The sequence below is a fragment of the Balaenoptera ricei genome, chromosome 6, assembly GCF_028023285.1.
Source record: "Balaenoptera ricei isolate mBalRic1 chromosome 6, mBalRic1.hap2, whole genome shotgun sequence".
NCBI lineage: Eukaryota > Metazoa > Chordata > Mammalia > Artiodactyla > Balaenopteridae > Balaenoptera > Balaenoptera ricei.
In genome coordinates this window covers 31261510-31289001 of record NC_082644.1, presented here as the reverse complement: position 1 = coordinate 31289001, position 27492 = coordinate 31261510, and the positions used below count along the sequence as shown (strand labels likewise).

At 51.2% G+C, this 27492-nt stretch overlaps 1 protein-coding gene across 3 annotated transcripts; it reads right to left on the bottom strand.

Moving 5' to 3' along the window:
* Positions 1 to 7749: 7749 nt before the first annotated feature.
* SUSD3 (sushi domain containing 3) lies at positions 7750 to 27014 on the bottom strand. Of its 3 annotated transcripts, none has more exons than XM_059924414.1 (5): positions 26890 to 27014; positions 14517 to 14705; positions 12790 to 12937; positions 11971 to 12123; positions 7750 to 8407 (listed from the first exon to the last, which is right to left on the bottom strand). In XM_059924414.1, exons 1-5 carry the CDS (start codon positions 26975 to 26977, stop codon positions 8212 to 8214), a joined length of 774 nt encoding a protein of 257 aa, XP_059780397.1. In that variant the 5' UTR covers positions 26978 to 27014; the 3' UTR covers positions 7750 to 8211. The 3 variants fall into 3 exon arrangements, with proteins under 3 accessions (XP_059780397.1, XP_059780398.1, XP_059780399.1); XM_059924415.1 differs by lacking the exon at positions 26890 to 27014 and adding an exon at positions 26644 to 26718; XM_059924416.1 differs by lacking the exon at positions 11971 to 12123.
* Between the last annotated feature and the right edge of the window lie 478 nt (positions 27015 to 27492).

Here is a 27492-nt window from a genome sequence, read left to right as displayed (position 1 = left end):
AATGCAATATTACTCAGCCATAAAAAGAAATGAAATTGAGTTATTTGTAGTGAGGTAGATGCATCTAGAGTCTGTCATACAGAGTGAAGTAAGTCAGAAAGAGAAAAACAAATACTGTATGCTAACACATATGTATGGAATCTTAAAAAAAAAAGGTTCTGAAGAACCTAGGGGCAGGACAGGAATAAAGACGCAGACGTAGAGAATGGACTTGAAGACACGGGGAGGGGGAAGGGTAAGCTGGGACGAAGTAAGAGAGTGGCATGGACATATATACGCTACCAAATATAAAATAGCTAGTAGGAAGCAGCCACATAGCAAAGGGAGATCAGCTCGGTGCTTTGTGACCACCTAGAGGGGTGGGATAGGGAGAGTGGGAGGGAGACACAAGAGGGAGGAGATATGGGGATACATGTATACGTATAGCTGATTCACTTTGTTATACAGCAGCAACTAACACACCATTGTAAAGCAATTATACTCCAATAAAGATGTTAAAAAAAAAAAAAGGAGGGCTTCCTTGGTGGCGCAGTGGTTGAGAATCTGCCTGCCAATGCAGGAGACACGGGTTCGAGTCCTGGTCTGGGAGGATCCCACATGCCGCAGAGCAACTGGGCCCGTGAGCCACAATTGCTGAGCCTGCGCGTCTGGAGCCTGTGCTCCGCAACGGGAGAGGCCGCGACAGTGAGAGGTCTGCGCACCGCGATGAAGAGTGGCCCCCGCTCGCCGCAACTAGGGGGAGCCCTGGCACACAAACGAAGACCCAACACAGCCAAAAATAAATGAATTAATTAATTAAAAAAAAAAAAAAAGGAAAAGAATAGCTTTATTGTTTTGCCACGAAAAGGGGGCCACAGCAGGCTAATGCCCTCAAAACTGTGTCCCAACCTGGAGGAGATAGTGAGTTTTATAGTAATGGTTCAAAGAGGAAAGCGTGATCATCTTGTGGACATTCTTCTGATTGGTTGGTGGTGAGGCAGTTGGGAGTCAGCGTCATCAACCTTCTGGTTCTAACCGGCCTCGGGTCTACCTGCTTGTGGGCAGCATACAGTTAACTTCTCCCATGTGATGGGGGTTTCAGTACCTGTAAAGCAGCTCAAAGATATTGCTATGTACATCCCTAGAGGGGAACCAGGACCACTGTTTCTTGACTGTTCCTCCCTTGTCTCCACATCCTCTCCTTTCCCTGATTAGCAACTGTTTGAACCTGCCCTTTGGAGCTCAGGGAAGGTCATGGAGGCTGAATGAAGCCTATTTCCTGTAAGCAAGAAGTTGGGGGCACAGAAGGACTTTTGTGCCCAGGAGCACCACAGGGTCCTGCTTGGTTTCAGTAAGAGAGAAAAAGGTGTCTTTTGTTATGTTAATGAGGTAACTTTTGGAAAGTCCCTAGGTCACCTGAGGATGAAGGTTGATTGCCAGGGGAACTAATACTGTGATTAGAGGGTTGGAACTTTCAGTCCCACCCCCTTACCCGGGCTGGCAGAGGGGCTAGAGGTAGAATCAATAACCAATGGCCAATGATTTAATCAATCTTGCCTATGTAATGAAGCCTCCTAAAAACCCCAAAAGGTTGCGGTTTAGAGCTTGCATGTTGGTGAACTCATGGAGGTGTGGGAAGAGTAGTGCACCCAGAGAGGGGACGGAAGCTCCACACCACTTTCCTCATACCTTGCCCCATGCATCTTTTCCAACTGACTGTTCCTGAGTTATGTCCTTTTATAATAAACTGGTAAACTGGTAAACTATTAAGTAAAATGTTTCTCTGAGTTCTGTTACTCTAGCAAATTAAGTGAACCCAAGGAGGAGGTCACTGGAACCTCTGAACTATAGCCAATTGGTCAGAAGCACAGGTGACAGCCAGGATTTGTGATTGGCATCTTAAGGGGGGGGCAGTCTTGTGGTACAGCCCTTAACCTGTGGAATCTGATGCTATCTCTGGGTAGATAATGTCAGAATTGAGTTGAATTGTAGAAAACCCAGCTGGTGTTGAAACCGTGCACCTCAGATTGGGACTTGAACCCATGTGGCTGGGAGTCGAACCTGGCCAAAACCCTCGGTCTTCCAACCAAGATCACACAACTGGTTTCAGGACTTAATGAAGCTCAGGTTCTTGATGTCTCATCGCAGAAAAAATTCAGTGAGAGACGAAGTGTTAGGTAAGAAGTAGATTTATTTAGAGAGAAACATACTCCACAGAGTGTGGGCCATCTCAGAAGGTGAGAAAGGCACCAGGGTATGGGGTTGTCAGTTTTTATAGGGGTGGGTAATTTCATAGGCTAATGAGTGGGAGGAGTATTCCAGCTATTTCAGGAAGGGGCAGGGATTTCCAGGAATTGGGCCACTGCCCACTTTTTGATCCTTATGGTCGATCTTGGAACTGTCATGGCACCTGTGGATGTGTTATTTAGCTTGCTGATGTGTTACAGTGAGCATATACTGAGGCTCAAGGTCTAGTGGAAGTCGACTTATCCACCATCTTGGACCCATTTGGTTCTATTCAGTTTATGTCATGTCCTCGAGCTATGTCATTCTTTCAAAGGTTGTGCCCTGCCCCCTTCCCTCTTGTTTCAGTGTCTGGAGAATTGCTTGTTGGATGTGTGGGGAAACCTCCTACCACGTTGGAAATTGGATGCTCATGATGCCGAAAGCTTGGCCTCTCTGCACCAGTGCTGAATCGAATCTCGGAGACAGAGTTTTGGGTGAAATGGAAAAGAATAACTTTATTGCTTTGCCAGGCAAAGGGGGACAAAGGGGCTCCCGCCTCAAAAAACTATGTGTCCCAACCTGGGAGGATTTGATGAAGGGTTTTATAGCAATAGTTCAAGGGTGGGGTTGCTGGACAAGATTTGGGTGTGTGCAGGGCTTGCACTACCTTAATCTCATCTCAGGTGGTAGCTCTCCTTAATCTTGATGGGCTTCTCTGGTCTAATCTTGCCTCAGGTGGTTTCTTGGCTGCTCCTTCTTTGATGAGCAACTGTTTGAATCTGCCCTTTGGAACTCAGGAAAGGTAATGGAGGCTGGGGTCTTGCCTACAAGAAATGGGGGACAAAAAGGCTTCTGTACCCAGGAGCCCCACAGAGTACTTCTTGGTTTCACTCAGAACACAAAAGACTGAGTGAAATTTTTCTCAGAGAGACAGCAGTGAGTGGTCTTGAAACAGGATCTTATTTCCCTGGCCCAGGAATTGGACCTGAGTAGCCTGGATGAAAACAAGAATCCTAGCCACCAGTCCACCAGGGGCTAGAGGCTAGAAGCAAAGTTGCCCTGGCTCTTGCCCCTGTTTGAAAGCAAGAATGTTTCAAGGAGGCAAAAACTGCAAAAACAGGTACAAAGTTTATGATTAGAGACACAGCACAACATGTGGGATAGACACAGAGAAGCAGTTTATTTAGACAGAAGCAAAGCAGAAATACACACCTGGAGAGAAAGGGGGTGGGCACCCCCCCTAATGAGGAGGAGCAAAGTAAAGAGGTGGTTAAATCATTTATATGGGGGCAGTTCTTCTGGGTCTTTGTTCTCCTCTGGCCAATTATCTCGCTTCTTTTACCACATCTGACCTGTCTTAGGGCCCTTCCCGATATGCATGCACATCTTTTTGCCAAGATGGATTCCAGCGCAAAGGCTAAAGGGAGGTTTGACAGCACCTATTATTGGATAACGCCCCCTCCCTTTTTAACCCCCAAGGAGCCTTCCTGTGCAAGTGCAGTTGGGGAGGTTTCCTTGCCCTCAGGAGTGATAGATGTGGTTATCTTATCTCTTTGCTCAGCAGAGCCCAGCTCCTGCCATTAACTTTGTCCTTGGAGTGTCAAGGAAAACAAAGCTCCAATTTACTCCACTTGACAAACCCCAGCTGCTCAGCCCAGGGGCTGTCTACCTCCTACCTCAAAATAAGCTAGTCACAAAAGGACAAATAATGTGTGATTCCACTTATTTGGCGCCCCTAGAGTAGTCAAACGGCGGGTGCCAGGGGTTGAGGGAGGGGTGGAGGAGTTAGTGTTTAATGGGAACAGAGTTTCTGTTTGGGAAGATGAAAAAGTTCTGGGTATGGATGGTGGTGATAGTAGCACAACAACGTGAATGTGCTTAATGCCACTGAACTTTACACTTAAAAACGGTTAAGATAGTAAATTTTATGTTATGTATTTTTTACCACAATTAAAAAAAATAAAAGTAACCCTCTGGTAGCTGTATGGGAACTGACTCTGGGGCCAGGAGGATGGGGCTTGAATGGAGGAAGGGAGACCAAGGGGCAACCAGGAGGAGGCTACTGTAATGGTCCAGGTGAGAGGAGGAGGAGGCTGGAAGCAGAGTGGTGGTTGTGCAGGTAGGAGATGGGGTGTGTTCTGGTTGAATTTTGAGGCTGAACCAAAAGGACTGCTGCAGGATTGGTTATGGGGTCTGAGAGAAAGTGGGGCTGGGGTTTTGGGCCTGGGGAAGGCGAGGGAGAGAGGTAGAATGGAGAGTTCTTCTCTGGCACACTGAGTTCAAGAAGTGTGAGCATATCTAAATCTTGGACTGCATGGCAATAGTCTGGGCCCAGGCCATAGGAAACCAAGAGCCCCTACTTCCTGTTTCTGGGATGCTTACCCTTGAATCCCAGCCACCAGGCCTGAAGAATACTCAGGCTACATGTGGTGTTTCCACCTAGAGCCCCAGCTGAGGTCCCAGACAACTAGTTTCAACTATTAGCTGTGTGAGTGGTCGCCTCTAGAAGATTCCAGCCCTGGACTCTGCTAACTGCAGCTGTGGGGGAGGCATGCCAGCAAGAACCCACAGAACCAGGAGAGATGACAACATGGTGGCCACGGTTTAAAGCCACTGAGTGTTGGGATGACTCACTATCCAGCAGTGGATAAATGGGACACATAGGTAACCAAATTGTTGAGGAAATGACACATGAGGTACAATTTTTTCCCAAATGCTGTGCCCCAACTGCTGGGTAATGAAGTCTCCCTTGTGACATCTTAGCCTGATTCTGCACAGCTACTTCTGGGGACAAGAATGGCGCTGTTCCAGTATTTAGGTCTGACTGGTATTTCTCTGATAAATTAGCTGTAATAGCAATTGAAAACCATGGGACTCGCCAGCACTGTATGTGAAAGAGCTGATGCAGGATGATATGGTAGTCCTGGTGTTGTTCTCACCTACCTGTTCCCTCTCCTTCTGCACACCCAGGAGAGTCACTCTCCTGGCCCCTGAGGTCAGTCTGGTTGATGTGTCTTGCACAGAAGTGAGGTGTGTCCCCTCCAGGCCAGAGGATTGCATTGCTGGTCGAAGAGGCTCCAGCATCCCTTCCCCTTCCTGGAGACTGTGGAGGTGCAAGTTGGAAAGGGGCTGCTCCACCAGGTGAGGCCCTACGACTCCACTGAGCAGAGCCCCTGCTGATTGAACTGGACACGCAATGTGAACAAGGAATAAATGACGTTGTTTGAGCCCCTGAGACTTAGGGGGTTGTTATGGACTGAGTGTTCCCCCCAATCCATATATTGAAGAAGCCCTAACTTCCAGTGTGGCTATATTCAGAGATGGGCATTTAAGGAGGTAGTTATAGAGTGAAATGAGGTCCTAAGGGTGGGGTTCTGATTCCATAGGATTAGTGTCCTCCAAAGAAGAGACACCAGAGAGCACTCTTTCCCTCTTCCTCTCTCTGTACACGCTCCAAGACCACGTGAGGACATAGCAAGAAGGTGGCCAGCTGCAAGCCAGTAAGAGAGCCCTCACCAGAAAACAAATCAGTCAGCACTTTGATCTAGGACTTCCAGCCTCCAGAACTGTGTGATATAAATCTCTATTGTTTACATTGCCCAGCCTGTGGTATTTGTTACAGCTGCCTGAGCTGACTGAGACAGGAGTTGTTTGTTTCAGCAGCACAGTCTCGCCTATCCTGAAAGATATAACAGTGGTTAATGTTTCTTGAGCTAAGAAGGCAAGTGTGGGAGTGAGCCATGTGGCCTGCAAGGGAGGGGGCACAGCAGGTGCTAAGGCCCATCGGTGGGGGCAAGCTTGGCATTTCGAGAAACAGCAAGAAAATGTGTTCACTCCTCTCTCTTCCCAGTACAAGCTGGAATTGGTTTTAGGGGAGATTTGGGGCTGGCTCCCCCTCCCCTTCTCCTCTGGTGCTGAGAGAAGTCCCTCTGCTCTAAAATGCCTGTGAGAGAACGTAGCTCTCTTCCTGCTCCTTGGCAGGCATGTCTCCCAATCCAGCTGAGACTCCTGGCCATGGTAGATGGGGTCAGGGCCCAGCATGCTGCACCACAGAGGCCTCATGCCCCACAGCTCTCCTGAGCAATGGCTCTGATGTCCAGCCTGCACCCTTTCCAGCTGGGCACCATGTCCCTTCCTTCCTGCCCCTGTAGCACCTTGTGGCCATCTGGACGCCTATCCCTGTAACTCTCAGCTACTGGGAGCTGGAGCAGGATGGGGCCGTCCTCTTTGCACCACTTCACCCCAATCCTCCTGTCCTCTGCTCCAGTAGCCCAAGGTCAGGTACCTGGGACAAAACACCCACCTCCTGTTGAAGGCACCCCCAAATCCTGATGGCAAGCCTCCCATCACCTCATTCTGATAAGGGCATGGAGAGGGCCTGGTGGAGTTAGCACTTATGACAGGAACTCAGAGCCTTGCCCAGTGTTGCTGAAGCCCCGTAAGGAGCCTAGCGGTTTCTGACAGTATCCACACGCATCGACATCACACCCTGCAGGATCGGGGGTGGGGGTGGGGGGATGGACCTTCCACCCCTGCCTGGCCCCATAAAGTTGAGCCCACAGGCCCCTTGCAGGCATATAGTTGAGGGCCACTGCTTGCCACTCCCAGAAAAGCTGGAGAGGGCCTGAGTCTACCAGGGACCCCACAGCGTGAATGCTGCACTGTCTGGTTGAGGGCTGGGTCTGAGCTTACCCACCCAGTGTCCCCACACGTGACCTCCCCACCACTGGAGCACCACACACTCCCTCTGGCCTCACAGTTCCACTCTGGAACCCAGCTGATGGAAAAGTATCCCAGAACAGAAAGGATGTTGGCACCAATGTGGCAGCTGAAAATGTGAAACCACCCAAGTGCCCCCTGCTGGGGGCTTCCCAAGTGAATCAGAGGACAGATGGACTGCCCTGTGTAGCCTGTATCAAGATGTATTTGTTAGTGATGGAAACCATGACAAACGTGGCTTCAGGGTAGCACAGGCTCCTTGAGGACCACCAGCTCTTCTTTGTCAGGCTCTACTCCTCATGGGCCCAACGTGGCTGCAGGGCCTCCAGGAAGCAGGAAAGTTCAGAGGGCAAACTTCAATGAGGTTCCTCAATGGCAAGAGAGATCACACCCCAAATCTCAGAAGGCTGGAAGTCAGATTTCAACTGGCCCAGGAGAGGAGTGGAGTCCAGCTGCCTCCCCTCGTTCAATGGAATGCAGCAGTAGTGACCCAGGGTGACTTCTGAGGCCCTGACAGGTAAGATTTGCACTCAGGACTCTCACTGTGGAATGCCATGATGTGAGGAGGCCCAGACCACTTGAGGCGGCCACCACCCCATGAGGTCTCTGCTGACACCTGTGAGCAACCCAGCCAGCCTTTGATATGACCCAGTGCGTGCCACCAGCTGCCCACAACCACATGGGAGAGGCCCCAGTGAGCACTGCCCAGTAGAGCCCGGCAAACCTGGAACCCCGAGCTGTAATAAGAAGGAACTATAGTTTTGTGCTACTACACTTGAGGTTTTTGTTACGCAGGGATTGAAAATTGAGACAGTGATTTTTACCTTTGTTGTTTTTCAAAGAATTGTTTATTTCATACCCCTTACCACAACTTTACAGATAATAGATGCAGCACCCCAGCTGGGTCCCTGCTTATAGATACAAGGCAGCCAGCTGTAATTGTTGAGAAACCTGCTGCCATCTTCCCATTCTGCTATGCAAAACTAGACGTGCTTAAAATGTCCCCCAGTCTCTTCAAAGGAGCCTGACTAGAGGCAGGCTGCAGCTGGTTCTGTGAACCTCAGCGGTGGTTTCAGGGAAGGCTGTCTATAAAAACCACTACACTGCTGGTGTCCCCTGGGACAGAACACCCCCCAAATAGGGTCCCCAGCTCAGTGCCCCGAGGGATCCCTAAACCCGGAAGCTGATTTCACTGACCAATCTTGAGCTGGACACATGTTGAGATGCAGTGACCGGCTGGTGGGGTCAGCCTGGCCCTCCCATTGTGGGCTCTGGCCTCCGCCTTAGTCACCCCGGGACATAGGCTGCAGGCTGTCTGAGCATTCCCACAGTTGGCCTGGAGGCAGGCAGCATCTGCCCTGGGTTCGCTGTATGCACCATCACCTGGGCACGGGATGAGCTGGTGGGGCCACTGGGGGTCCAGGGGTCCTTGTCAATGCCTCGGGCCATGCTGGCCAGCTCTCTGGTCCCCTCGCCAAGGTCTCTGCAGGAAGAGGAGGTGTGAACCTGGGGGCAGAGCGGGGGCCCCATTTAACCCCAACTCTGCCACCATGCTGGGTACCCAGGCCCTGGTCTTCAGCAGGCCTGGGATAGACTGCTGCCCCTAGGTGAGGGCCCCCATTTCTTTTGGCCTTGCACCCAAGGAGGCCCCTCCATCGGTGCCCCTCCCTGGGCCTCAGGCCCCTCACTCATACAAGGGGGATGACTCAAGGAGCATCACACCCACCTTCCAAGGGTGGGAAGGGGCTTCCTGGGGCTTTGCAGAGGAAGGGAGCTTATTCAGAGTGTGTATAAACTATGTGCACCAGGATGCCCTAGGCAGAGAAGGGACACTGGGGCGCCAGGAACATTCTGGAGGACACCCTCGCAATTGCCAGGCTCTCCTCTGAGTCTGGGACCAGATCTCCCACCTTCCATATCTTCAGTTCCCTAGGGGCCTCTCCTAGCCCCCAAGCCACAAACCCACCCATTCTCCAGGCTGAGCAAACCCTGGCCCCAGCCTTGTCCACCTGGCCCTGCTCCCATCTCCCGCTTACACTGGACTTTGCTTCCTGAGGCTGCCTGGCTGCTTCCTCCCTTTAAGATGCTGTCTCTCTCCTTCCCCCCCCAGTATAGGCTCTCCTAATCTGTTCACCTCAGGCAGCACTTCTTCCAGGAAGCTTTCCCAGATCTATGTTGTCACCCACACCTAGTTCTCAGAAAAGCTCTAGGCAGTAGTAGGAATTAAATTATCTGTTGGTTCAATGGATACGTGAATGATTCAGTTAATTAGCGGAGAGGAAAGTCAGCTTAGTGAGCAAGTCCACGGACTTTGGAGCCACACAGCCTGAGTTCAAACCTGGCTTCATGCTTAGTAGTTATGTGATTCTAGACAAGTTTCTTAAAATGGGATAAAAATAGTGCCCACTCCTATGGTTAGAACAGGTAATATTTGGAAAAGCTAAGAACAGTGCCTGGCATAATGTGAGTGCTGGGAAGCGTTTATAAAATAAAAGTAAGGTCAAGGGGCAAACCTCACCTTACTAAAGACGATTTCACCACCAATCAGTGGGAGAACTGGGGTATCTGGGCCTTGCCTAGGATGGCACATCCTGAGAGGCAGCAATTCCTTCCCCTATTCCACTGGGGTTTCCCAATTGAGACACAATACAGTGTGTCACAGGCCTATAATGGGGAGAGGGTGCCACAGGGCAGGGGGCAATGGAGAAAATTCGAAACCTGCCAAGGAAACATGACTATATGAAAAGGATGTGCACTAGCAAGACAACCCCAACATAACTGAAACAAAAAGGAAAGTGCTTGCAGCCAACTGACAGGTAAGGGTCTCTTCCATAATGTACACAGAGCTTCCAGTATTTATGAGAAAAAACATCAGCAGGCAATTCAGCAGAGCAAAGTGAAAGTGACTAAAACCAGCAATGCAACTGCTAAGCAAAGGTATAGAGAAAACACTCTTTCTCAATGTTAAAGAAATGCTGATGAAAACCACCTATGTAACTCACCCCTGCTAAGTAAGTGATGGAAAACAAATCATTAACACTCAGTGACAGTACAGGTGTAAAAATGGCTCAACTAGTGCCAGGTTCCTGGAGAAAGAATTTGGTAATAAAAATATTCGGACTACTTGGCCTAAACAGTCTGTTCCTAGGATTGCCCCAAAATGTCATCTCAAAAAAGAAAAACAGCTCTAAGCACAAGCATTTACCCAAACCTGAGCACAGCAGTTGAAGTATCTCGAGCATAGCTCCAGGGGCCTCAGACCACCATGGCAACACAATGACATGCCAAGTCAGGTGGAAAGGGTGCAAGGCGGCATTTCTGCCATGGCCATCATGACGTAGGCCTAATGTGTATCAAAAGCTCAAGGGAAGGAAGTAGGAAACCAGTCCTTCCCACAGGCCTCGCCACTCCAGGAGTCAGCCAGGCCTGGTGCGTTGAGTGTGGACATGGGACCAGACAGACCTTCGCCACGCCTGCACAGGCCACCACCTCCAGCACCTCAGTTTCCTCACGTGCACACCAGGATCAAGAGCAGAATTAACAACAATGGCTGGCACTCACTGAATCTGTACTCTGGGCCCAGTCAAGGCCATTGACTTATATCACCTCAACAGGGCCAGGAGGTGAGCCCTGCCATAATCCTCACTGTACAAGGGAGGAAAACGAGGCATGAGCAGTTGTCACACAGCAAGGCGTCAGGCTGGGGGGCAAGCACTTGGTTCCCTGGGAGGTTCCTGTGGGGACAGGCTCAGGAAATGAGCAGACTGCCTCTGCGATGCCAGGGCAGGGCAGAGAAAGCACTAAATGGGCCAGAACGTCTGTGCAGAGAGGAGGCACTTGGAGAATAAAAGGCACGATCAGGATGCAGCACAACAGGGCTCCAACCAAGAAAGAACTGGAGCCCATAGGAAGCATGGGTCCAGATGATGCAGGGGGACGGTGACCCCTGAGGATAGCAGACGGGGACAAGAGACCCGTTACACTATTCTCTCTGCTTCTGTGTATTCGTGAAATTTCCCCATAATAAAGTTTGAGAAAAGAATACCTATGAGTTCAGAGTGATACAAAAACAACAAAACAAAATGAGAAGGAAAGGAAGGAAAAAACAGAACTCATTTTCATTCCTCATAGAGGGAATAACAGAATCGCAACAGAATTAAAATCATTATTCTGTAACCCCCAGGGCCAAAACCGATTCTGGCTGGAGCATCCCTGGATGCTAAGGCCACAGGTCAGACATCATGGGGGCAGCAGAGTGACCCTTAGCAGAGTCCCTTCTTCATCACTTGACAGCGGACTCATTTCAGCCAAGAGCGCCCAGTCCTCGTGCCTGCAGGGGGACAGCCTGACCCATATCTGTGATTCACACCAGCACCGCCCATGGGGCACCCACATGAGCAACGCTGCCCGAGTGCAGTCATGAGGGAACGTCAAGACAGTCCAGAGCACGGCGTCTGCAGGAGGCCACTGGCCTAGAGTCCGCAAAAGGCAATGCTGCCAAAGACAAATATCCTGCCCCATTTAAGGAGCCCAGAAACCGGACAGCCCTGTGATCCTGGGGTCAGAGGGTGCTCACTCAAAGCTAGTAACAACCCTGGGAGGTGTTCTATCTGCAGTCCGTGTTCAGCCAAGATTAGACTCCTTGAGTCAAAAAAAAGTATGTAAGAAATGTCCTTGTATTGGTTCATAAAAAGTGTGTGTGTGTGTTTCTAAAGAGAGACAAGAAGAGATAGAAACTGAGAGACAGAGGAGCAGGGAGGGAGATGGGAGGAGAGAGCAAGTTGACAGGGCACCATGGGTCCTGGTGAAGGGAAATACTCGTGTCCAGAAGCCTCCTTCTCTAGACAAGGGGTGACAAGATAAAGACACGGGGTGGAGCGCAGCTTTAGGCACTAGGGTGCAGGGTCTGACACGGATACTAGAAGGACCATCAGCCCCTGTCTTAGGGATGGGAGTTGAGGCCCTGGTGAGCCTGGGCTCGCAGCATGCTGGGGCCCCCCTGCCCTCACCACTGCCCCACCGCCCCGTTGCTCTGCCCATGCCCACGTGGTGAAGCTGTGGTTGTCATGAGCCTGGATGGGCTGGATCCTGGCCTCGCCACTGATGTTGCGTTTGTTGTTGAGGCCCTTGAGGCCGAGGGAGGCGGCCTGTACTGTCTCTAAGTCCTCGCCTCTCAGCTGGAACCACAGCTGGGCTGCCCTGGAGAGAGATGGGGGAAGGACATTCAGGTGCATGTGTGTCCAGGACACCGCCTGCAAGCCTCTGCAAGGCCGATAGTGAGTATCTTAGGGCCATACAGTTCCTGAGCAATTACTCAGCTCTGCTGCTGTAGGTAGAAAGCAGTCATGGATGATGAGTAAATGTCAGGAAAACTATACTTACAAAGACAGGCAGTGGAAAGTTCTTGAGATGAATCAAGCTGATGGCGGCACAACACTGTGAATGTAACTAATGATTCTGAATTGTGCACTTAAAGATGGTTAAAATGGTAACTTTTATACTGTAAATATTTTACCACAATTTTAAAAATAGCAAAAAGAAATAAAGGATAGGTTTCCGTGAAGAAAAGTAGAGGTGGGCCAGACTCCACCTGCAGGCCCTAGTTAACCGTCGTGTAGTCAGCCCTTCACGTCCACACAGAGCAGAGCATATACTGCGTGTGTGCACAGTCTGCAGAATGAGACAATTCCCTGTGTACCTGTCACCTGTCTTATGGAAGACCAAGCGAGCGAGCCACGTGCCCTCCACGGCCTCAATGCTCTGTGAACAGCAAGATGCCAAGATCCCAGCAGCCCCGCTCCCTGACACACCCAGGAGTCTCGGAGTGACTTGCAGGTGCCCCGCGGCAGTGCCAGGTCACTGTACCTGTTGGATCGCCGCTGCTCACTCCTCTTCACACACTTCATGAGGCAGCAGGTGAGGAAGGCCATGGACATGAGCATGATGATGGCACAGCTGACGATGGAGGAGATCACGGCCACCTTGAAGCCAAAGGTTTCATAGGGAGGCACAGCTGCGAGTGAGACAAGACCAGCTCTTGGGCCCAGCCTGCCCTCAGGGAGCCCCGTTCCATGGGGGAGGCAGGGAGGCGCTGGCAGCTGAGGTGAAGGTCTGTGCAAATTGTTGTAGGGAGTGGGGCTATCAGGCAAGATTGCCCCCCAAGAAGGGGGTGTTTGAGCAGGGTTTTGGAGGGTGTGTAGGAGTTTTTGGTGGCACACTGGGGGAAGCTCTGACAGGGAGTTCAGTGATAGTCCCTTTGGCTCCCACCCACTGCAGACTGGGCCCCTGAGACCAGAGGACAGCAGACAACACACAGTCTATTTTCACAATGCCTCAAGTGGGCAAAACCCTATGGGGGCCTATGTGCTTTCTCTGGTCACTTTCCAGGAAGGTGCAAAAGCAAGAAAAATGCCAGTGTTTGGGGTCAAAGGGCCTTTGGCACATTATCAGCTGTGTGACCAAGAACTAGCTATGTGCCAAGAATTACTTCTATCAGGTTCTAAATGATGTTCCTGGGAATCAAGGCCCAGGATCCTAATTTGAACAACACCGCATACTCTCCCCTGTAGTGGACACTGATTACGCTCCCCAGTCCCTAGTCCCCCAGCCCTAGCTGGACACTGGCCGTCCAGACTGAAGACTACATCTCACAGCTTCCCTTGCAGCTACATGTGGTCACATGACCATATTCTGGCCAGTGGTGAACAGGGGGGAGGGGTGTGGGACAACTTCTAAGAGCCTTCCTTGCCATGCAACTAATCCTGTAACAACTGCCTGGATCATGCAGTTGAGGTCATGCCTAACAGATCCATAAGGTGGAAAGGACCTGAGTCCCCACCATGGGGTGCTGTACAAGCCTAGGACTGCCCATCTTGAGGGCCATGGGCAAGAAAAAGCTCTCATAGCCCCCATTATTTTGGTAACCCCCATTATCTTGGGTTTTCCATCTCTTGGAGTCTAATCCTAACAGATACTCTCCTTCTCAGAGATTCAACCACCACATGAGTATTTCAAAGGCTCTGAGAAGTCCTGCAGCCTATTAACCTAGGCTTTTCCCAATTATATTGACTATAAAGCCCTTTTCAATGTACAATACACATTAACACAATATATGTATCCTCACTTTGGAAAATGCTGTGCTGGGTATTATCCTTTAACACCCTGTATAACAAATACAACTAGAAAACCATCTCCTCCCCCAGATTGGGGCCCCATGGCCAAGAAATCCTATTCCCCAGTTCTAGAATTCTTGGCACATGAAACATCCTATTAATGTTTGCTGCATGTGTGTATGAAAGAACATAGTTTTCTGCTTAACAGATGAAGTACTAGCTCAGACAGCACAAGTAACCTCTTGGAGATGACAGGCCAAGTCAGTGGCAGAGCTAGAATTTGGAGCAGCTGCTAGGACTTGAGTCTACACCGCTGACATGGAGCCCCAAGGGACCACCAGCACTGGGAACAGGACCCTACACAGACGCCCATGGAACTTTCTCTGTGGACACCCACACCATCCATGTGACAAAATCAGCAACCCCCCCCCCCAGGGGTCGCTGCTGAGCTGGGTGCAGCTCACAGGGAATGGGGCTCACTCTTGCACATGGGGGTCTCTGAAGACCACTCAGCAATGTTCCCCTTCCAGACACAGGTGAGGAGGCCAGACCCCACCATCTGGTGGCCCGAGGGGCAATGGAACACGATGACAGTCCCCACAGAAGTGCCGTCCCCACGAAGTACTTGGAAGGTGCCCTGCAGCGGTGGCTGCACTTGCACACACATGCCTAGGAGAGAAGAGAGGAGAGACAGAGTGAGGACCTCACCCTGGAGGGCAGGGGCTTCGCAGGAGCCCTCACCTGGGACAGGCGTCATTGACCCAATGACCACACGATGCTCTGGAGAAGGTCACACAGCCACCCAGACAATTGGAAGTGGCGTCCGTGTGACTAGTGGCTTGGGAACAAAAGTGGAGCTAATCCCTACATTAAGTGAAATCTAGATGCTCTGAAGACCATGGTGTTGATAAAAGAAACACACATCTAAAGACAATAAAAGCAAAAGGACAATTATTACCCAAGTGTAGCTCAAAAGGCAGAATCAAGGGGGAAAAAAAGGACGGAGAGAGATCAACAGATGTGATTTCATTAAAAGTAAAAAACAAAAACTTTTGTTACTCCCTAATAACTGAAAAACAAACAAACTCAGATGAAAAAATTAGGAAAAGGTATTTGGAAAACATAGCACAAAGGTTCAACACCCTTAATTTATAAAGAGATCTTACACGTCAATAAAAGCTGAACATCCAAGTAAAGCAGAATGGACTGGTGTGTGAACAAGCAAATCACGAGATACAAGTAGCCAACAGACATGAGAAAATGCTTGCCCTCATAGTAACTGAAGAAACACTATTTCAAATGAGAGCTAATCTTTCACTCCTCCACTTGGCAAAAAGGAAAAAAAAAAAAAACCATGTGTGAAGTTAGCAAGGGCTGGGAGCCACTCCCCTCAGACTTGCTGGTGGGGGCACAGATCCAAACCTTTCTGGACAGAGTCTGGTAAAGTGTATTAAGAGCTTTATGTTGTGTACACATCTGAGAATTTAGCCAAAGGAAGTAGTTATGTATCTGCTGCCAGGATTTCTATACCAGGATGTGTGTCTACACCCACATCTCCAGCTGTGGGGATCAGTACAGTTAATCAAAGTACATCTGACATGAATGCCAGCAATGCCATCCTAAAGTGTTACAATGATGTCCTTATATAAGGACACAGAGAGGCACTCTGGATAAAGTGGCAATCACAAGCATTTTTATAAAATTGTAACAATGACAACAGCTGGCACATATAATTTACTGTGCTGGACACTGTTCCAAACGCTTTACGTGCATTAACTCATCAATCCACAAAATACCTCCCCACTTGACAGGAAAGCAAACTGAGGTACAGTGTGGTTTAATCATTTCAGTCACACAGCTGAAGTCACACAGCTCCTATGTTGTAGGGTAGAGATGTGGAACCACACAAGGAGGCTCTGGGCCTACCTTCTCAACACACATGTGTGACAGATACATCACGTGTCCCTTGTGTCTGGCTTCCCTTGCTTAGCACAATGATGGGAGAGGTGCCGTGCTGTGTGTGTTGGCAGCTGTCCGTATTTATGGTGGAGCAGAGTCCCGTTGTATGGAGGCCCTTGTTTGCTTCCCTGTTCCTGCTGATGGGTGTGTGAGTTGTTTCCGGTGTTCATGAATACGGAATGAAGCTGCTACGCATGTTCTGGAGCACACCTCCTGGTGCCTGAGTGCAAGAGGCTTTTCCTTCTGCTTTTCTGGAACTTTCAGATTTTGAGCACTGTATACTACTAGTGTATAAAGCAGTTAGTCTCAGGCAAAAGGGAGACTGGTTGAGCTGATTGTCCAGCCTGTGGCTGAGGCAACACTGACCAGAGGCAGCATCTGTGTCCAACTCCCTCCACACATCCAAGGCCTAGGTGGGAGCAGTGGTGGGGATTCAGACAGAGGCTGGCACTGCCCAGGCTGAGGACCACATTATTCCACACCAACCCAAGACAACCCTTCCCCTGTCCTCCACGGGATACCTCCAGCTAGGACTGTCCCCTGGGCACCAGGAACAGATGTCCTAAAGCCCACTCGGCCTGCCACATCCAGCCAAGCTCCTGCACTGGCCCACCTGCTCATCACTTGGCCTGCCCCATTCTAACTTTGATGTTAGCCACTATGCCCTCCATCCTTTACTTGCTCCAGCCCCAAAACTTGGAACCTACCTGGACTCTTTTTCTCAATCCACAACCAATTCACCAGCAAACTTTGTGGGCTCTGTTTTCAAAATATATACCCAGAACATCTGTAGTGGGCTGGAGAGTCCTCCAAAATCCACATCCACCTGGAAGCACCCATGAGGGGGATCCACTGTGGAATGCATGGTACCCCAGTTCACATAGGCTGTGGGGACAGAGGACACCCGGAACTGCCCAAGGGCAGTAGCTGTCACTCAGGAGGGCCACACACAGGCATTCACACACCCGTGATAGTGCTTCACATGTCTGTGCACAACCAGCCCTGTCCAGAGGGGAAACTGAGGCTCAGTGAGGTCAAGTCACCCGTGGCATGGCCCCATTGGCCCTACCCCACTTAGGGTGAGGGTGTTAACAGGGCAGTGGCAGAGCCAGGCTTCAGCCTCAGTCTTGCATTCTGCCCTCCAGGAGGCCAAGGCTCCTTGACCCTCGCTGTGGGCAGTGACACTGAGGGACAGCGTTTGGCTGAGATTGGCCAAGCTCCCCCTGGCTCTGCCCTACCAAGAACCTGGGGGGGGGGGCCTCACCAGGCTGAAATGCTGGGGGGAGGAGTGTGAGCCTGGGGGTCCTTGTGGTTTGTGTACCTAGCAGGGAGGGGGGGCTGACATTCGAACAGCACAAACAACACTGGGCACCTAATGGATACTTCACTGTATTTCAGCCATATGAGGAAGACCATCCATCTCCATCTTACAGATGGGGAAACTGAAGCAGAGCAAGGCTGGATGACACGCTGAGGGTGGTAGGGGTGGAAGTGTGCTGGGCCATGGCTGCCATGTAAACTGCACATCTGGGAGGATTTGGGCTTCCCTGTCTGCAGATGGCCATCATTAGTGTCACACTAACAACGGCAATGCAGGTCCGATAGAAACATCTGGTCAAGAAGGACCCCAATTCCTGACCTCACGCAGCACTCAATCATCTACAGAGGACAGCAGGGAGGGAATTGTTATTATCGTCATTTTAACATGAGCAACCAAGCCTGGAGTGGTGGCTGACCTGCTCAACACCCACAGATAGAGAGGGCACCCACAGACAGGACTGACGCAGAGCTTAATATTCCTAATTAATAGCAGAACAAGGGAGTGTGGGTATTTGCAACATACATGTAACAGAGCATCTTTCCTACATAAACAGCACTTACATAAGACATGACAAAAATTACAACAGAAAAAATGGTTAAGTTAGAAAAGAAAAATATGGAAATAGCCCCAAACCAGGGGGCAGAGCAATTAATTAAGAAAATTAAACAGCATCCACATCAGAAAGGAAGCAGCAAAACTTCTCCATTAAATGACATGATCCTGTATCGAGAAAATCCCTAGGAATCTGCTAAAAATCTACAGGAACTAATAAATGAGTGCAGCGAGTTTGCAGGATACAAGATCAACACACAAAAATCCATTGTATTTCAGTACAGTGGCAATGAGCAAACTAAAAATGCAATTAATAAAACAATTCCATTTACAAGAGCATCAAAAAGAATAAATTACTTAGGAATAAATTTAACAAAAGAAGTTCAAAACTTAAACTCTGAAAACTACAAATCATTGTTGAGAGAAATTAAAGAAGACCTAAATAAATGGAAATACATCACATACTCATGGGTCAGAAGACTTAACATGGTTTAAGATGGCAACGCTCCTCTGCTCATCTACAGATTCAACATGACCCCTATCAGATCCCAGCTGCTACCTTTGAAGAACTTTACAAGCTGATCCTACAGTTCATAAGGAAATACAAAAAGAACTAGAATAGCCCAAACAACAATCTTGAAAAAGAAGAACAAAGTTGGAGGACTCGTACTTCCTTATTTCAAATTTTACCACAAAGCTACAGTGATGACCACAGAGCGGCACTGGCATAAAGAGAGACATATAGGCCAATGCAAGGCTTTAGACTCCAGAAATAAACTCATATTTACAATCAACTGATTTTCAACAAGGGTGCCAAGACAACTGAATGGGAAGAGAATAGTTTTTCAACAATTGGTGCCAGGAAAACAATACTTACATGCAAAAGAAGAAAGTTGGAGCTCTCCTTACATCATATAAAAAATTAACTTAAAATGACTCAAAGACCTCAATATAACAGATAAAACTATTAAAAAACTCTTAGAAGAAAACAGAGAGGTAAATCTTCCTGACCTTGGATTAGGCAATGGTTTCTCAATGATACCAAAAGACAAACAACAAAAGAAATAGATAAACTGGACTCCATTAAAATGAAAAAATTTGTGCTTCAAAGGATACTATCAAGAAAGTGAAAAGACAACCTACAGAGTTGGAGAAAATATCTACAAGTCATCTATCTGATAAGGGACTGTATTTAGAATGTATAAATTATTATACTGAATTATAAAAAGACAACCCAATTTATAAATGGGCAAAAGATATGAACAGACATTTCTCTAAAGATATACCAATGGCCACCAATAAGCACATGAAAAGATGCTCAATGCCATTAGCTTCAGGGAAATGCAAATTAAATCCACAGGGAGGTACTTTTTCACATCCACCATGAAAAAAAAAAAAAAAAACAGATGATAACTGGTGTACCAAGAATGTGGAGAAACTGGAGCCCTCACACACTGCAGCTGGGAATGTAAACGGGGCAGCCGCTTTGCAGTTTCTCCAACAGTTTTGCAGAGTATTTCCAAATGATGCAGCAATGCCCCTCCTAGCGATATACCCAAGGGAAAGGAAAACACATCTACATGAAAACTTGTACACAAATGTTCACAGCAGCATAATTCATAATAGCCAAAAAGTAGAACCCACCTAAATGTCCATCAACTGATAAATGGATAAATAAGATATGGTCCACCCATACAATGGAATATTTCTGGAAATAAAAAGGAGTGAAGAACTGACATGCTACATGGATGAACCTTCAAAACACTATGCTCAGTGAATGAAGCCAGTTACCAAAAAAACACATATTGTATGATTCCATTCATATGAAATGTCTACAATAGGCAAATCCATAGAGACAGAAAGCAGATCAGTGGTTGTGTGGGGCCAGGGAGAGGGGGAGTTGGGAGGTGACCTCTAAGGGTCTAAGGGATGCAGGGCTTCCTTTTGGGGTGATGAAAATGTCCTAAAATTGAGTGTGGTGATGGTTGCACATATCTGTGAATATACTAAAAGCCATCACGTTGTACACTTTAAAGGTACAATTTAAATGTGTGAATTGTATGGCACATGAATTATACCTCAGTAAAGCTGTTAGAAAAATTCAGGGGAAATATTTATTTCAATTAAAGAAATGCAGATTTGAAACCTAAGTTATTATTTTTGGCTTCTTAGCTTGGTCAAGATCAAAAAGACCAGCCCACCAGGCTGGTGAGGGTGTGGGGGAAGGGGTGCATAACCCCTGGGGCAGAGGGCACAGCAGGGAGGACCTGAGAGGCTGTCCTGCCCTGTAGCAGAGGACAGGCAGTTGCTTGCAGGCAGGAAGGGGTGGGGAGCCTCAGCTGGGAGCCCCAGGGAGGTAGGGCAAGGAGGACACAGCACCCACCCTGAGCCTCCAATCGGACATTTCCTGATTACCCTCACTGGCCTCGGGTCCTCCAGTACTCAGTAGTACAGAGGGATGCCAACTTTGATTCTAGAGTATAGGCCCTTAATTAATCACCACGCTTTGTTTCCACAGGTGCCAAAGCAGGAATGAATGAATACATGAATGAATGAATGAACAAACTAACAGTTGAAAGCTGTGATCAACACTCCCCCAGGAAGAACCTCTTTTCTTTCTCAGGATCTGTGGACTTGGACATGTGCTGTTCTTCCAGCCAGGGAAGTGGACTGGGGTTTTGGAACTGGGTAGACACAGCAGGGCAGCCACGGGCCAGCCACGTGGCCCCTTCCCCAGGGTCACCGGGCAACCAACACTTCCCAGTCCCCAATTTAGAGCTGCCACTTCTCTATTCTTCCATGGCAGAGCACCTTCTTTCTCCCGAGCCCCATATGGCCCTCAGAGAAGCAGGGCCCCTGTGGGGGGATCAGCAAGGGTGAGAGCTTTGTGGACACTTGTCTGCCCAGCACCTGCACCAGCGCCTGGAGAATGAAAGAAGGAAGGGATAAACTTGTATTCATCTTTTTTTTTTTTTTTTTTATAAATTTATTTATTTATTTATTTTAGCTGTGTTGGGTCTTCATTTCTGTGCGAGGGCTTTCTCTAGTTGCGGCAAGTGGGGGTCACTCTTCATCGCGGTGTGCGGGCCTCTCTTGTTGCGGAGCACAGGCTCCAGACGTGCAGGCTCAGTAGTTGTGGCTCACGGGCCCAGGTGCTCCCCGGCATGTGGGATCTTCCCAGACCAGGGCTCGAACCCGTGTCCCCTGCATTGGCAGGCAGATTCTCAACCACTGCGCCACCAGGGAAGCCCCATCTTTTTTTTTTTAATTTATTTATTTTATTTATTTATTTTTGGCTGTGTTGGGTGTTTGTTGCAGCGCGTGGGCTTTCTCTAGTTGCGGAGAGCGGGAGCTACTCTTCGTTGCAGTGCGCGGGCTTCTCATTGCAGTGGCTTCTCTCGTTGTGGAGCACGGGCTGTAGGCGCGTGGGCTTCCGTAGTTGCGGCACGTGGGCTCAGTAGTTGTGGCTCACGGGCTCTAGAGCGCAGGCTCAGTAGTTGTGGCTCATGGGCCTAGTTGCTCCGCGGCATGTGGGATCTTCCCAGACCAGGGTTCGAACCCGTGTCCCCTGCATTGGCAGGCAGATTCTCAACCACTGCGCCACCAGGGAAGTCCCTGTATTCATCTTTTAAAGATGCAACTAGGACTTTATCAAAAAAGTAAGATGCCTTGAGGGAGGGACAAAGAGATGGCAAGAGATATGATGAAGCAGGCCTACTGAAAAGTTATGGGTAGGATAGAGCTGGGGGGGTGTGGTTATAAATTCTTTCAACTCTGTGGTATGTTTGAAAAAATTTTAAACATGGGGAGAACGCCTCAAGCATCACTGCTGACTGCCTGATATGCCCCAGCTGGTCTGCCAAGCCATGAGGGGTGGCTGTCCAGCTCCCTAACCAGAGCACAGCCCAGACCCTGCATTACCTAATGGCCCTGGCATGGAGAGTCACAGACAGGAGAAAAAGCTCCAGAAACAGAGGCAGCAGGCTGGTTCTGCAGCCAAACGTGTCTGGGTGTAAACCACACTTAACCAGTTGGGTGACCAGGTCACCAATCGGGTCCTCTGACCCACCTGTAAATGCTGCAGAGGGCAGGACAGGGGCTGACTGAGATGACGTGCAGCTCCAGCTCCAGCCCCAGCGAGGAAACCACCAATGTCGTAGCGAAAGGGCTCGCCTGTCAACAGCCACATCCTGTGCTGCTGCTGCTGGGTTCCGCTATGGTTAAGGGTGCCCATCGTGACACAGCACTGCAGGCTATTTCACCACCCAAGGGGGTCACACATCTTAAAAGACAGAACTAACCCCTCACCCCAAGAGGCCCAGAGCCTGTCCTGTCTCCTGGAGCCTCATCAAGGTGGGAGGGTGAGAGGTGACGCCACAGAAAGGAAACAGGCCTGACCTGCAGATGCCTGCATGGTGTGCATCAAACTGAAGACTTAAGGGAAAGGTACAAGAAAATTTGAAGCACAGGCCCAACGAAAATGCCGCTGCCCCATAACTATGCACGCTGCGTGGCTGGGGGCAGGAGGGGCCTCTGAGAGACTCGGAATGGAGGGCTTTAAATGCAGTCATGGCCTCTCTCCCCAGGCCTCGTACTCTGCATTTCCAGCCAGCCAATACAGGGGTCTCATGCCCATCAGAGGCAGGGAGCCCCTGCTCCTAGCATAAGTGTATTGTTTGAACGGCTCGTCTTTTAAAAATGAAAATGAAAGGTCAGAGGAAATAACTCTGGTAAAGAAGGTAGAGGGAGGATGAGCCTTGCCCATGGCCCGCCCCCTCCTTGCAGTGACCTTCCCCTACCTGGGAGGCAGGGAGCTTAACCCCCAGTAATCCAAGAGCCCAACCAGGCTCAGAGGAGAAGGCAAAGAAGCCAAGTGGGCCTGGTCTGCTAGGAACCCAAACCCCACCCAGCCCCTCTCCACCAAGTCTGACTCTGCTCCACCACCTCTAGCCTCAGGTCCTGGACCTGGTCTTTGCCTTGCTCAGACTCATTTTCCCAACCTGCAAAATAGGGTGACCTGCCCTCCGGGGTGACAGGAGTGGCAGCACCTGGTGGAGACCTTAAACCTGTGCCCGGGAGCTCAGGAACGTCCCCTAGGAGGAGGCTCAATACCTCATCCTACCCCCCACCCCAAGTCCACAGCACCCAGGATACCTGCACCTGCCACCCCTACCCGCCACCCGCCAGACTCCAACAGGATGGCCTGCATCCCTTCTCTGGGCCTGGAAGGTCAGCAAACACTTTGGGCTGGGCCCATTTTCCAGATGAGGAAACTGAGGCCCGGAGACTTTTGAAGGCCCCAGGTGTACACTGGCAGGGCTCCCACCAGACCTTTCTACAGGACTTGTGACACGTAGCCCAGGTGGGGCAGGAAGGTGGCACAGCATCAAGGGACTACAAGGGCTTCAGTCTACCCATCTTCTAAGGATATTCCATGAAACCACCAGCTGGCTCCAGAGACCACATCCCCTAACCACTGCAAACCCAGCCTCTGCTCACACTCCTCACTGCACCCTCCACAGCCTGGAGACCCCTGGATCCCCTAGCTGGGCCCCCAACAGTCCCTCCCCACACTTGGTGTCTAAGAGGCAAATCCCACCTCCTCCATCCCCTGCTGAAAACCCTCACAGACACCCAGTTACCCCTGTATACCCTTCCTAGGACTGGTCCCCAAAGGGGAACACCCCCCAGCTATCCTTTCCTTCCAGCCCTGTTGCCTGGCCCTGTCCACTTGCGGCCCCCCTCAGACACTGGATGCTACACTTCCCCAGCCTTCCTTTGGCTGGACCCCTGCACCTCTCAACCTTTGGTGCAATTTTTTCTCTGCACCCTCCACGACCCTATCTTTTTTACTATGTACAAATAAATCTCAAAGGAGAGGAAAAACAACAGAAAAAACAAAGGGAATGGATTTGATGCAAGCAAGATACAAACCAAAAGCAAACCCTATAGACTCACTGGACAGTAGAGAGGCAGACCTGCCCATCAGGTGTTCGCCCGACACTCCCAGCTCACTCCCCAGCCCCAGGCAATGCTCTCTCCCACCCCCTAACACACAGGGGGTGCATGGCCTGACCTAGACAGCCTGTCCTCCCAGCCCATGCCTCCCCCAGCCTGCCTGGCCAGTGGGGGTGAGAACAATCCTTGCTTGTTAATCTTTTATCTGGAACCTTGGACCACAGGACCATCCCTCCCATCCTCCTTTCTGGAGCCGACACGGCCCCCAAACCCTGACCTCACCCGCTGAGACCAGGTAAATAAGTTACCTTTTATGCTGGCTGTGACTGTGGACAATAGGTACAGTGGGGAGATGGGAGGAAGCAGGCCACTGGACCAGCCCACTATGGGCCTGGGTCCCTGTGGGACTGGAAAGTCGCTTCTGAGTCTCAGTTTCCCCAAGTGGAAAGAGGAACCCTCAGGAGGAATGTCTCAAAGAGAAATTAAAGATTGACGTGTACAGAGGTACTCTATGGAGAGTGGGACCCCCCCAAGACCCCAGCGGTGGGGACAGCCACATGCAGAAGGCCCATGCCCTGGTCGTGTGTCCTGAGGCAGGTGCAGGGTTCAGAGCTACTGCAAGCCTGGCCCTTGGCTATGGTCCAGACCCCGGTCTCCCAGGCACTTCCCTGATAGCAGGTCAGCTCACACACCCAGAATATATATTCTCCTCCAGAACATAACCAGGTAAATTCCAAACCAGGAAGAGCGCACTTCCCCCCTCACCCCCAAATCTCTCAGGGGAGAACATCGAGGCTCCAGGGAACCTCGTTCATCCAGCAGCTCTGCCTGTACCATGGTGGGAGGCCAGAGCTGGGCCTTACGGGCACATAGGCCACATTTAGATTCCCACCTACTCCCTCTGGGCTTTGGTCTCCTCCATGAAACGGGCCCAGGGCTGGCCCAGTGGCTGGGCTGCAGGAGTGAAGCGAAGAGGATGTCCACAGAGCACATCCTCACCCACCCAGCAGTCCTCCTGCTGTCCCCTTTCAGGGGTATGGGGGAGGGTCACCTCTGGCCACTGGTCTTCCTCTGGCAGGGCCGTGTTCCTGGACAATCTCCTCCATCAGGGAGTGCTGGAGCTGCCCTGGGAACAGGGCCAGGGGCAGGCCAGGGGCCTAAGAGCAGTGGGAGGGTGGCCTCCCAGTCAGCCATTCAGAGCAAGGTCATAAAGATTTAAGGCCTTGCTCTGAGCCGGCCTTCCCCCACCTGCCTCTCCCCGGTCGTCGTGCATGGGAGATGAGGGGAGAATCCTAGGACTCTGTGTCTGGACTCTCATACCTCCTCTAGGAAAAGCAGAATAATGTGCCCATTTTACAGATTGCAGGAAAAACACCCATCCCATTGCTGTGTTTTACACAGTGCCAAACTGTCTCTAAAGACCCCCGCACCCATCACTTCACTGCCCCACAAGGAGAGGTGGGTGCCCATTTCAGAGCCCAAGAGACTGAGGCCATGGGGCAGAGGAGTGGATGAGTCAGGACAACAGCATTACCCTGGAGCAGAACCATGCAAGGATGGGTGCACTGGGCCCTCCCTGGCTCCCCCTGGCCTGTCCACAAGCCTGGGGCAGGTATACAGGGCCCACCACTTAGCACATGGAGAAACTGAGGCACAGAGATAAAGAGATGCACCGCAGGTCGTTGTGTGTGTGGGGATCCAACCCTAAATTCCTGGGAAGGACTCACAGGCTGGGACCCACAGGGCTCACATCTGGGAGGAGGCTGAGCAGCAGCCAGTCAGAAGTAGGGCTGGGGCCAGGCCTGGCAGGCCAGAGGGCAGGAACTGGATTCTGAGACCCTCTTTCCCCCAGGAGAGTCCTCTGCAAACAGCCTTTTATATATAGTCAGGGCCTCCCCTTCCCTGTCCTTGGCTGACCTTGGGCAAGTCCCTCCACCTCACAGTGGACACTCACCTCCCCAGGCAGTGCTGCACAACTTGCACACACATTGTCCTCTTCACACACAGGGGCAAAACACCAAATTCAGGACTGGGCATCAGGCTGCCCGAGGGAGTCAAAGAAAATAAACCGACCCCACCACACCAGGGGCAGTATCAGGTCTTAGCTTCCACACCACCAAGCCACATGCCTCCGCTTTGTGACTTACTTCCCTGGGCCTGTTTCCCCATCTGAGAGGAAGCCAGCATTCCCCCCAAGGTGGCAGGTGTCACTGTTTTAAGCATGACTGGCTGCATCCCGGGTGTGTGTGTGTGTGTGTGTGTGTGTGAGACCTGTGCCAGCCTGCTCTTTCAGGCCCAGCTTCCACTTGTGCAATTCAGCGCCTAGCCTGGGGCACAGGTGTGCAGAGACCCTCAGGCTTAAGGGGGAGCGGGCAGTGTGCCCTAAAGTGAGCCTCCAGGAACATCTGGGGCTCAAGGTCCGGCTTTATCTTTGTTTCTAAAAGGGTTAGATTTTAGACGCATTCACGGAGCAAGGCCGACATTCGAATCCGGGGCTTCAGCTGCAATACCCCTATCCGAGCAAGGCAGGAAGGTGAACCCCCTACAGAACAATCTCGAAATCAAACATTTAAGATAACAGCCAGCCCACTCCTCCTTCCGGAGACCCCGGAGCCTCACCCCAGGCTCGGCTGCAGCGGGACCTTGAGCAGTCACTCCCCTCTCCCAGGTTCAGTTTCCCCGCCTGTGAAGTGGGGCTGGGGAGCTAGCTGAGGATCCAGAACACCTCCCTTAGATGAGGCCAGTTTCGATTTTCCCACGTCCGTCACACCGACATCCCCCGCACTGAGGCGGCCCCCACTGGGAAAAGGCGCGCACCTGGGTTGGCGGGCAGCTGGACGCCGCCGCCTGGTTTCTGGCCGCTTGCCACTGGGCTTCGGCTCCGCTGGGGCGCCTCCGGGGCGGACGGAGAGCGTCGGGGAGGTTTGTCCTCCGACTGTGCGCCTCACCGCGGCAGTGCGGCACCCACCGCCCCCGCGCAGGGCTGTGCACCCCGCGCCTCAGCTTCCCCGTCTGAGAAATAGGCGCAGAGCCCCGCTCGAGGTCTGCGGCCTCGGCCCTCACCTGTGCAGTTCCCCGGGGCGGGCGTGGCGTCCCCCATGCGGCCCCCGGGCCTCGCCCTGCGGCTGAGGGTCGTGGCCTCCTCGCGCATCCCTGCGCGCTCCGCGGCGTTCGGCCAGACTACCGCGCAGGGGCCAGCGGGGGCTGGGCCGCCCGGTCACGCCCATCCAGGGTTGAGGGCGGGGCCGACCCCGCAGGAACCCAAATCCCCGAGGGGGCGAAGCCAGCAGAGCGGGAAGTCTCGCTCCAGGGCTTTGCGCAGGTGTTGACCTCTGCCCCTGCGCCTCCGACCACCAGGGCCCCCCACAGACCAGGTGTTTTCGGTGAGTAGCACATGTGAACCCCATCTGTGTCACTGTGGGTCAGGCCCTCTGTGGTGGGTGTCGATATTGTAGGTCCTCAGTGAGGGACCCCCGAGTCGTGGGGGGCAGGATTCAGACCTCCAGGGTCTGGCCCTGGGCTCACACACTTGGGGACCCTGCCGTATCCTTGCTCCTCCTACCCAGCTCCCTCTGAAGGGGCCCCTGGCTAGGCTCAGAGCTGCGGCCCGCCCCTTCCTCTCCCTAGGACCCCGCCCAGCCCAGGCGCAGCACCCCGCCCAGGCCC

Bases quoted from the DNA above. Each gene is read 5' to 3' on its own strand.
- SUSD3 (XM_059924414.1), bottom strand. From the start codon at position 26,977: ATGCGCGAGGAGGCCACGACCCTCAGCCGCAGGGCGAGGCCCGGGGGC. The intron at 14,706-26,889 runs GTGAGGGCCGAG...CTTCTCTCCTAG, and splicing joins CGCCCCGGGGAACTGCACAG to GCATGTGTGTGCAAGTGCAG. The intron at 12,938-14,516 runs GTGAGCCCCATT...TCTCACTCGCAG, and splicing joins AGAGACCCCCATGTGCAAGA to CTGTGCCTCCCTATGAAACC.